This window comes from Conger conger, chromosome 19 (genome assembly GCF_963514075.1).
Source record: "Conger conger chromosome 19, fConCon1.1, whole genome shotgun sequence".
NCBI lineage: Eukaryota > Metazoa > Chordata > Actinopteri > Anguilliformes > Congridae > Conger > Conger conger.
In genome coordinates, this window is record NC_083778.1 from 12765283 (window position 1) to 12775619 (window position 10337).

The following is a 10337-nucleotide window of genomic DNA, read 5'->3' on the forward strand; positions in this document are numbered from 1 at the left end:
TTTAGAACAACACTTCATGTATATTTTACTAGTTATGGATGTGATGCTTTAACTTGTGGAAGAACCTATGCACTTATCAGTCGCTTTGGATTAAAAGCGTCTGCTAAAAATGTTTTAAAAAAAAAATGTCAATGTAAAAATAGCAAGCAGAGACCAGACACAGGCTCGGCCTGCAGTGTCTCACAGGAAGCGTCCGCACGCGGGCCCCGGGCGCGGCGTGTGTCCCGTCTCCTCCTGTAGACGGCCAGGGAGGAGCACGGAGACCAGCACTTCTCTCAGAGGTTCCTGGGAACCAAACAGACCCCACCCTGTTCAAAAACATTTGTCATGTTGAGGATAGCTGACCCCAGCCAAGGCCCACACGCCCGGGCCGGAAACCGTGCCCGAATGGCCCCGGGTCTGTCAGCCCCTCCGGAGGTGGGACAGGGCCGAAAATAGACCGGACAAAGAGAGGGGAATATCTGACCCAACCAGCCGGCCCAGAGCAAGGACGGAGCCTTTCTATACAATGAGCCACTTTGACTCAACGTACACACCCTCTTTATCAGCACAAAAGAGAACAAGGCTTTTCCCCTTCTGTTCTTTCATGGTCACAGAAATACACCCAATGACTGTATTAGGTAGACCAGCTTGTTAACGCTAATATTTAATCAGCCAATCATGTGGCAGCAACTAAATGCATAAAAGCATGCAGACGTGGTCAAGAGGTTCAGCTGTTTTTCCAAAGAAAGGAAATGTGATCTCAGTGATTTTGACCGAGGAATGATTGTTGGTGCCAGACATGGTGATTTGAGTATCTCAGAAACTGCTGATCTCCTGGGATTTTCACACAAAACAGTCCCTATAACCTTGCATTACAACAAGTAATGAGGATAGGACTTAAGACTTAATAAGTCTAAAAAATAAGTCAAATAAATACCTAATAAAGTGTACCGAGTGTATCTTTTAGGCTTGACTCAATATGCATTAGCAGGGATGGTAATGGTTGAAAATTGATTTCACTGTAACATACGGGAGTCTCTTTTAAATCACTGAAAAACAATTAATTAATCTCCCATTCTGTGTGACAAATTCTCGGTTTTCCTTTTTCCTTTCCTTTCTTTGTCTTTTTTGTGGAAAAGAATAACATCACGGTTCATCCACAATCATTCAATGCACTGGTTTTACTTTCAGAAATACCTTTCTAAATACATAAATACATATATACAATCACAGTTCCAAAAATGCATTCCAATCAACTGAAATTTTTTTCCAAAGGACATATAGATATTTATTTACTTCTATTTCATGTGAATAATGTATTACTCACGCTGTTGAAAACCCACTCGGGTGGTACGAAAAAGATTTCATGACCGTCAACACGTTGCAGCAACAGTATATAACATCCATATAGCGGAGCCACTAGTGTAAAGCCACAGAAATCAGCTTTTGAGTACGTCGAACACAGCCCACGCCCGCACAATGCGCAGGGCCCGGGCCGGCGTGACATCATGCACTTAGCGCAGAGAGATCGCACAATAACAGGTCAGATGGCTGAAATGGGAGTTCTGTACGGCACAATAAAACTGGGCATTCCATTACATAGCACGCCTTTCTCGGGAGCTGACCGTTCAGACCTGTAAAAAATCCTCTCGTTGGGGTAGAGTCGAATGCTGCGTCCCTCGTGAACTCGGAAGCCCGCTGCTCTGACACGGGGGGTTCCGAGTTATGAGCTCGGAGTTTCCTAGCAACGATCGCCAGTTTCTGCTAGACACCGTCTACTCACCGTATGCTACAGATATCAAAAGATATAAAAAAAGCGGATTTAAGAGTTAACTGCTGTTCACCGTTATTGTGTATCCCGCCATTTCAAACAGTTTGAGTGACATCGGAGTCCTCCGACTTGGCAACTGTGAAATGACGACCGACGTTCCGACGCGTAATTCCGAGTTAACGGGTCGTCACAGTGTCTTAGTTACGGGTTTCCGAGGTATAAGGGAGGCAGCATAAGAAGCACCAGTGCATGGAAGGGAAGCTATGCAGGTCCTTAACTACCCTTCTACCAAAACATATGGGTTTCTAAAGAATAAACTCGATGAGGTAGATTCTTTTGCTCAACCGCAGGTATTGACTGACCAAGAGGAAATATTCTTACTGCAGTTCCAGTTTTCCCCCAAAGGCACTCGCTCACTTCTGGGATAAGCACATTATTATCACAGCAATATAACCGCACCTCGAGACACATCACAAGAACGGAACCGCGTCTTAAGACAAATCACAGGAACGTAACAACCCTTAGACGATTTAGGCGACACTGCAGAGATGGCTCTTGCGGACCATTGTGAACTCCATCTGGAACGTCTGAACCTACAGTGGGGTCCAAATGGCTGAGACCACGCTACTTCAACGCTTCGCAAGAACAACTTGAAGACCAAAGATTGCCGCACAATCCACAATCATCTGACCTCAACCCCCATTGAACATTTATGGGGGCACTTGAAAGCCAAGCATTCAGTAACATCACAAGACGCTGGGACAATCATCAATTTTACACAAATTTGTGTAGTCCATGCTAGCTCGAGTGCACAGTGCCATTCAAGCAAAAGGGGGACATACCAAACACAAAGAAATTCTGAAATTCATGGACATTTTCTGATGATTCAACTGTTCACTCAATTAGTGCAATGCAAAAGTTTGTATTCAATTAAAAAATAATGCAAAATAGAAGCATTTTCGCGAGTGGTCCCAGACGTTTGGACCCCACTGTATGTTTTCACATTAGCTGGGGGGGGGGTTCTTTTTAACAACACTGCAAAACAGAGAATCACACCGATTTCATTCCCGTGAGACCACATGTGACGTACTACAACACACTCGATACAGACAGGGGTGCCAGTCAAATCACAGAAAGATCTAAGCACGCAAGAACAGAAATCAATATAACACAATACATTAGAATAAAAAAAGGCCAATATGCAGCAGGACTGCATCAGTTATGGCACAAATCCGGTCCTCGCTTCGACGGCTCGGTGAGAACACACGTTTTCATGAGCTGAAATCCAAAGTTCTCCAGCCACCCTGGTCCCTCTCCTTTCTCCTCCAAAGGCACTGTGGGACGTCCGTAAGGAAACGACGGGGGGGGGGGGGGGGGATACGGAAGAGTAACGCCCCGTTTGTTGCATTTCTCTTCAACAATTGCTTTCATCTCATAAAAATAAATATAAATAGACAATGTCCATTTTTAAAAGCTGGGTGCTTTCAGAAACGCAGGTGTGTTGCATGTCTTTCCAACATTCGTCTAAACCCCTACTTCACAACGGACTGCGTCGATTTGTTTCTATTTATGAAAATAACTCCATACTGCGGGACGTAAAACACGTAGAGCGCAACGCCCGTCCCGACGACCTCGTCAATAGAACTCGATTAAATACTCCGGGTACACCTGGTTGCTGTCGAAGATCACGAAGATCTTGGGGTTCACGATGTCGTCCACGCAACTGTCGTAAAAGTTTGTGATGGTCGTGTCTTTGGAGGGGGGTCGGCTGAACAGGGGGTGTCCCACGGTGCACTCGCCCACCAGAACCCGCGCCAGGAACATGGACTTGTACGGCGGCTCGCTTTGGAACGTGGGCGGAGCCAGGCCATGCTTCTGCAGGGTGAAGTTGTGTTTCCCGGTGGAGTGGCAGAACTTGCTCGAGTACTTGGCGTCTCTCGCAAAATAGCTCCCTGAAGAGACAAGAGGCAGAAAAATGCTAATTTAAATTGATTGAACGACTGTTTCCACACAATAATACCAGGCCTTTAATCTACCTAGTCTACCACAATGTCTTCACATTGATCAGACTAAGCAGGGCACAATCCCCACCCCCCTGGAGCAAAACAGAGTTAAGGGCCTTGCTCAAGGGCCCAACGGCTGTGCGGATCTTATTGTGACTACACCAGGGCTTGAACCTTTCAGGTTCCAGTCAAGCACCTTTGTGACTAGGCTATAGGCACCATAGCCACTAGGCTATAGGCACCTTAGCCACTAGGCTACAGGCACCTTAACCACTAGGCTATTGGCACCATAGCTACTAGGCTATAGGCACCATAGCCACTAGGCTACAGACACCATAGCCACTCGGCTACAGGCACCTTAGCCACTTGGCTGTAGGTACCTTAGCCACTAGGCTACAGGCACCATAACCACTAGGCTATAGGCACTATAGCCAGTCAGCTATAGGTACCATAGCCACTCGGCTAGTTTGGTGGCTGCTGTAGTGACTGTAAAAGCAACTTAGGGAAACAAGCATAAAACCTCCTCCAGACTTCTCAGAGTACATTGACAGAGCATTGAGGTCACACTGATTAACAGCCTCTGGGGGTCATGACCTTGGCCCACCTTTGCCGTAGACGTCGCCATGACTCCCGGTCAACCTCCAGTCGAAGTTGTAGGTGCAGATGGCCTGAACGTTGCTGTGGCCCGTCCCGTGGAAGAGCATCTTCTCGTCCACGTCCGTTCGTTTGATCTTTCTCAGCTGGGCCTTCTTCCTTCAGAGGACGCCGGAATGAAACACAACTTCAACAACACAGATCTGGGTCACACACCTAAGTGTTTTGGATTCAGATACTCTTCTGCGCTCGATTGACCTCGCCTGAGGAACTTGAGCCAACCAAGAGGACCGGAAAGCAGGGTTTGCACTTTTTTGAGAGTATTTCAGGTGTTCCAATACGCCAGACAAGCGGTGAAAAGTATTAGAATCCAAAATAATTATGTATTTGACTCAAGTCTGATCAATACATCTCTCCAAACACATATCTGCTGTAGTAAGAGGATTCCCCAGGGTCCTGCTCTTTGGCAAGTGGTTATTTATTTATTTAGAGTCCAGGGAAGCTTACAAGCTAACATGTTTCATTTCCTGACAGTGGAAGGGGTCTGGATACACAAACCACCCAGCGGCTTCACTTTCTGATCCTGGACACCAACGGCAGAGCAGCACCCTCGCCCATCCATCCATCCATCCATCCATCCATCCATCCATCATCTTAACCCGCTTATCCTGAACAGGGTCGCAGGGGGGCTGGAGCCTATCCCAGCATACATTGGGCTAAAGGCAGGAATACACCCTGGACAGGTCGCCAGTCCATTGCAGGGCACACACACCATTCACTCACACACTCATACCTATGGGCAATTTAGACTCTCCAATCAGCCTAACCTGCATGTCTTTGGACTGTGGGAAGAAACCGGAGTACCCGGAGGAAACCCACGCAGACACGGGGAGAACATGCAAACTCCACACAGAGAGGACCCGGCCGGCGGGGATTCAAACCCAGGACCTCCTTGCTGTGAGGCGGCAGTGCCATCCGTGCCGCCACCCTCGCCCATGTTCTTGACAATTGTCACGAATAAAGCTTTGGAGTCAAGAAATAACTTGTCTTTCACATTCCTTAAAGGTTCTCAAACAGCACTTATTCACCCTGATGAAGGCCTGTGATTCACAACTCATCGGGGCATGTTTCTAAATTTGTTTGTATAATGTTAGTGCATTAGTCATATAATATAGGCTTTTTAATGCAATCCAAATCAAGAGTGCCTCGGTCACCATCCTTAGGTTATCAACTTGATTTAATCAAGTTAGTTCAAAGCCCAACTTGACAGAGGCACCCTAGTTGATGTTCTTGACAATCAGTTCAATTGTAATGAATAAAGCCTTGGCTTCTAGAAAAAACCTGTGTTTCTCACATTCATTAAAGGCCCTCAACCAGCACAACCTACCGATAACGCCTCATAACTCAACAGCCAATTAATTTCGCTCAAAGCCCAACACTGGTGTAAAAACCAGCTATGTCCAGGTTGAAATACCAGCAACCAGCTGTTTCAAAATATAGCTTGAGCTGGTCAAACCATGTAGAGTATAGAGCTGGTCTAACTGGTCAGCCAGCTACCAGCTGTTTCAAAACAGCAAGGGATTAAAACATCCTGCTGTGTTGCTGCTTTTACAGCACAGCTGTACTGACTCAATAAGTTATTCTGCCACATTTATTCACTCAAATCTTGATAATGGCCAAACCTGATCAACCACATCAATGTGATCACACCAACCACAAGAACAGTGCTGCCTACCGGCAAAAAAACTCCCACAGGTCTATGTTCTGTATTCTCTGAATCGATTTGATGGGGGCTCCTCCCATTGTCCTCTCAAACAACCTTGCTACCTCTTTGCACTCATACGTGTCTCTGCCCAGAGAGATGAGCTGGAACAGAAGAATCACAGTCATGTTAGTCAGAACATTCCGACTTACTTTGGTCCTCACTAGTAAGATTTGGTCCTCACTGACACAGGCTCATAAGATGTCAGTGCCTCACATCTTACATGCCCCCAAGCTTCCTTTCGGTTACAATTCCTCAACCCATGAACACATCCCTAGAACTGTGTGTGTGTGAGCATGTGTGCGTGTGTGTGTGTCTGTGTGTGTGTGTGTGCAGTGTGTGAACTGTATGTTTCGGTGTGTGTGTGTGTGTGTGTGTTTGCGCATGTGTATGCGTGAGTGTAAGCCACAAAAAAAAAAATAGAAGTGGTAGTACAAGACCCATAAGCACGAGAGGTAGGTGTACATACACAACATGACCCCAAAAACACAACAGCATTTGTGTTCCTCACACACCGTTTCTACGCTTGTAACTTTTATCTGTAAAAAAGTAAAACCGCACGTGAACCTGGTCGAAACACATACGTTCACGGTAAACTGCACAGACCGAAGGAAGCTTCTGCATGGCACAGGAGTGAGGCCCTGAAAGGACGAGGACAGAAACAGAGCCGGGCCTTTCCCTGATACCATAAATTACCTGGTAAGGCTCCTCGGTGTTGATCCTTTCCCAGTGCGAGGGAACGGGCAGGGCGAGATTATCACAGATGAATCTGTAAAGCAAAAGCCGTGAACAGACACTATCTCGCACACTATTAGAGCAACTTGGAGAAACATACTCATGAGTAAAGAGCATTCTGGTACACAGTGAATATCAGCCAGACGGTTAACAGAAAAAGGGGCCTACGGCACTGAGGCACCGCAACCTTTCCGAAGATCTCAAAACATCACGCCCCTGCTGAGGTCACTCCACAGGCTGCCGGTCGCTGCCAGCGTCAGGGAAGTCCCGAATCTGACCCTCCCTCCCTCCCTACAGGACGTAATTCAGCCCTACGCTCCGGCCCCACCGTAGGGCAACGTGTACATCCTGCCAACCGCGTGAAAGGCTCTTGCCCAGGGGTGGGCAATTCCGGTCCTGGAGGGCCGGTGTGTATGCAGGTTTTTGTTTCCTACTATTACTCTGGCTCAAAGATTAGATCACAGTAAAACGGGGGACACAATAGCAGTCTTCGGCTGTCATTCATCAAGAAATGTACTGTAGATAAAATGTCAGATGGCGTAAAAGGCTAATTATGCAATTAAGGCCAGACGTTGGTATGAAATCCGGAAATGGATACGGCCCTCTTTGCCCACCTCTGCTCTTGCTAGTCCTGTCTGCAGAGCTTATTGGACCATTTTAATCTCGGACCGCCAGGTGTGCATTTGTATTTACCTTGGCGCTGTAGTAGTTGACCTGTATTATCTTATCTTATGCCATACTTCCTGATTGGCCTATTTATCATGTGTACGAGATTTGATGTTTATAGATGTAGACAACTGATAATTTGTGAATTGTATCTTATCCGACCAGTTCTGTATTCTAATGTCCTTCGGTATGCACTTATTGTGCATTGCTCTGGATAAAAGCTCCTGCAAAATAAATGTGATGTAAATGTAACACCATTTACTCTGCTGTAATATATGACTGCTGCCCAAAGAATATGCAACAAAATTATTTTGCAGTTAACAGTGAAAATTATGACAACATTATCATGACATACAACTTGCATGTTCTCTGTTGAATATATAAAGAACATTTACAAAAATTATGAGCAAAATCGGAGTGACCCCCCCCCCCCCCCCACCCCCCACACCCCCCACACCCCACACACACACACACACACACACACACACACACCTCTGGTTGATTTTTCCACGGAATGACCCAAAAGTTAAATGATTGCATCCGGTTTGTTTGTTTTCTTGAATTGCTCAGGTCAGTCTTACCTGAAACTTGTTGCCGAATGGAGCGCTCGCTTGATTGGCCTTTGCTTTCCAGTTGTTAGATTTGTTTGTTTCATCACTGCATGTGGTTGAAACAGAAAACAGCAATCAAGCAAACAAGCAATATCTACAAAACAAACACTGCAAAAGCAACAGAAGCCATTAGTAATTTCACAGAATCAGAAGGTAGTGTATCCATGATCAGACAATCAGACTACCCAATTCTCCTTCCAATACAGTGGTGAGCAGTGTCCCTGTAGTAATACCATGGCGATTAGTGTCGTGATACAGTGGTGAACAGTGTTTCCATAGTAACACAGTGGTGAACAGTGTGTCTCTATGGTAACACAGTGGTGAGCAGTGTGTCTCTATGGTAACACAGTGTCACCCCTCACCTCTGCATTACTACAGGGACACGACAGCAAACAGAGTGAGCAGAGTGATTTTGCCTTTGCTCTCGCGTGCAATAACGTTAGTTTAAGAAGCTATAAGTATCCACTGCCATTACAATACCCTGGAATACACACACACACAAAAAAAAACCGACTGGAAACTGGGCCTGTGTGGCTAGGTAATAATCCACAGAAGAAACAGTAAGAAGCCACCAGCCTCTGATACCTGAGAAATCTAATCTGTATGTGTACTTTGCTGTGTGGAATTCCAGGATTCCCTGATGATTCCTTGCGTAATTCTGTTCGATTTGGTCACTGGTCACAGAGCATGCGGCACTCGGGTCCACCTGGTAACGCAAGGGTAATAGAAGAAGAAAAATATTAAATGCACTCAAGTTGCTGACCTCATAGCAATTTTTCATATGTACTGATTTTACGCTATCCTATGCAAAATAAACAAATACATAATATATTTTATTCATGTTACCTCAAAAATATGCCACACCCCGCATTCAGCCAGGTAGAACCAACACCAGCGGCACTCCGATGTGTCCATTTCCTCGACGTCCGAGGATTCTTCTTCTGCTGCCCTTGTAAACATGGTTTTATCCCACTACAATCAATCACACAAACTCTGTTTAATAACGCGACGGGGTGAGAATGGGAAGAAAAACACGGAGGAAATAACATCAATCACACGAACCTGTTTAAACGTGCAATGGCAGCTGCACAAAACTGACCATCTAGATATAGCCAATGCCACTGCCATCTAAAATAGTTTTGATCAGCAACTATTCCCAAAAAAGGTACCGTACATACGTTCTGGTACCCTGTGGCCGGCGGTTGTAAGCGGGTCAGATTTTCTTGCCAATGTTCTGTTTTAAGTTTTATTTAACTTCCAAAACACGTTCTTCGTCTTAATGGAACTCGTAAAATTGAAGGTTATGTTTGCACCGATCGACAAGCGTGTGAACGTAACCGCAGTTTTTCTAATTGTGCACGATGACTTAGTTCATCAGCTGCTTTCACACTTAACTAAAGAAGCATTGTAAGGATGACTATGGAGTAAGTCTACAGATATTCCAATGGGGCCCATGTCATCCTGTGTACATGCTGTCAACCCATCCAGATGGCACTGGAGACTGCATTTCATTGTGTCAACATATTCGTACATTTGCTTTTTCAGCGCTTACTTACATGAGCTAACAGTAAGAAGAAAACATTATGTATCAGCAGACTTGGGAGATTGCCACAACAAGCAGAAGCTTCGCATTCTGTTTCCAGGATGGCGGTTCGTTGTGGCAAAACAAGCTAAATGATTTGTCCCCGGATATTTGTGTCTTACCTGATGCGAAACAGTCCTACTTATGTCTATTTCGGTTTGAGCAATCGTCAACCGTCCTACGTTAGACATCTGGAAAACGAACAGACACTTCTCTTTGCGATTGTCAAGTTTGCACCTTCTAAAAAATGGTATTGTTTACTTCCGGATACGTCACTACGTAGGTGTTTCCGTAAGTTTCGTGTAAGTATCATTCCGTTTTCGTGCATAGATGCCACCTAGCGATCTGATATCAAAATTGCACATTCGCCCAAGAAATAACAACGTTATCACAACGTTTTATATGTTGATTGAATGTGCAAAATAAACGAATGACATATTCAGGTTGACTAACCAAGCAGGGATTTCAATAAAAATATCAACATCCAAAAATGCACAAAACATGTTTATATTTATAAAATACTTTATAAAATACAACCAGATGAACGGCTGGAACCAGGGGAATATGACAGTGTTCTCTGACCCAAAAGGACAATGATTCCATCCAGACCAGTCCATCCAGTTCTGTAAAA

At 45.3% G+C, this 10337-nt stretch overlaps 1 protein-coding gene across 2 annotated transcripts; it reads right to left on the reverse strand.

Moving 5' to 3' along the window:
* Positions 1–1148: 1148 nt before the first annotated feature.
* Positions 1149–9963, reverse strand: LOC133119062 (protein mono-ADP-ribosyltransferase PARP11-like). Of its 2 annotated transcripts, XM_061229459.1 has the most exons (8): positions 9829–9963; positions 8971–9096; positions 8710–8830; positions 8095–8170; positions 6809–6881; positions 6086–6216; positions 4361–4509; positions 1149–3705 (listed from the first exon to the last, which is right to left on the reverse strand). In XM_061229459.1, the coding sequence occupies exons 1-8, from the start codon at positions 9895–9897 to the stop codon at positions 3389–3391; spliced, it is 1062 nt and encodes a 353-aa protein (XP_061085443.1). In that variant the 5' UTR covers positions 9898–9963; the 3' UTR covers positions 1149–3388. The 2 variants fall into 2 exon arrangements, with proteins under 2 accessions (XP_061085443.1, XP_061085445.1); XM_061229461.1 differs by lacking the exon at positions 6086–6216.
* Positions 9964–10337: the final 374 nt, after the last annotated feature.

Excerpts from the sequence above, each read along its gene's own strand:
- LOC133119062 (XM_061229459.1), bottom strand. The coding sequence starts at position 9,897 with ATGTCTAACGTAGGACGGTTGACGATTGCTCAAACCGAAATAGACATA. Across the intron at positions 6,882-8,094 it reads CATTCGGCAACAAGTTTCAG|ATTCATCTGTGATAATCTCG; the intron begins GTAAGACTGACC and ends TTTGCTTTACAG. Across the intron at positions 6,217-6,808 it reads ACACCGAGGAGCCTTACCAG|CTCATCTCTCTGGGCAGAGA; the intron begins GTAATTTATGGT and ends CTTCTGTTCCAG.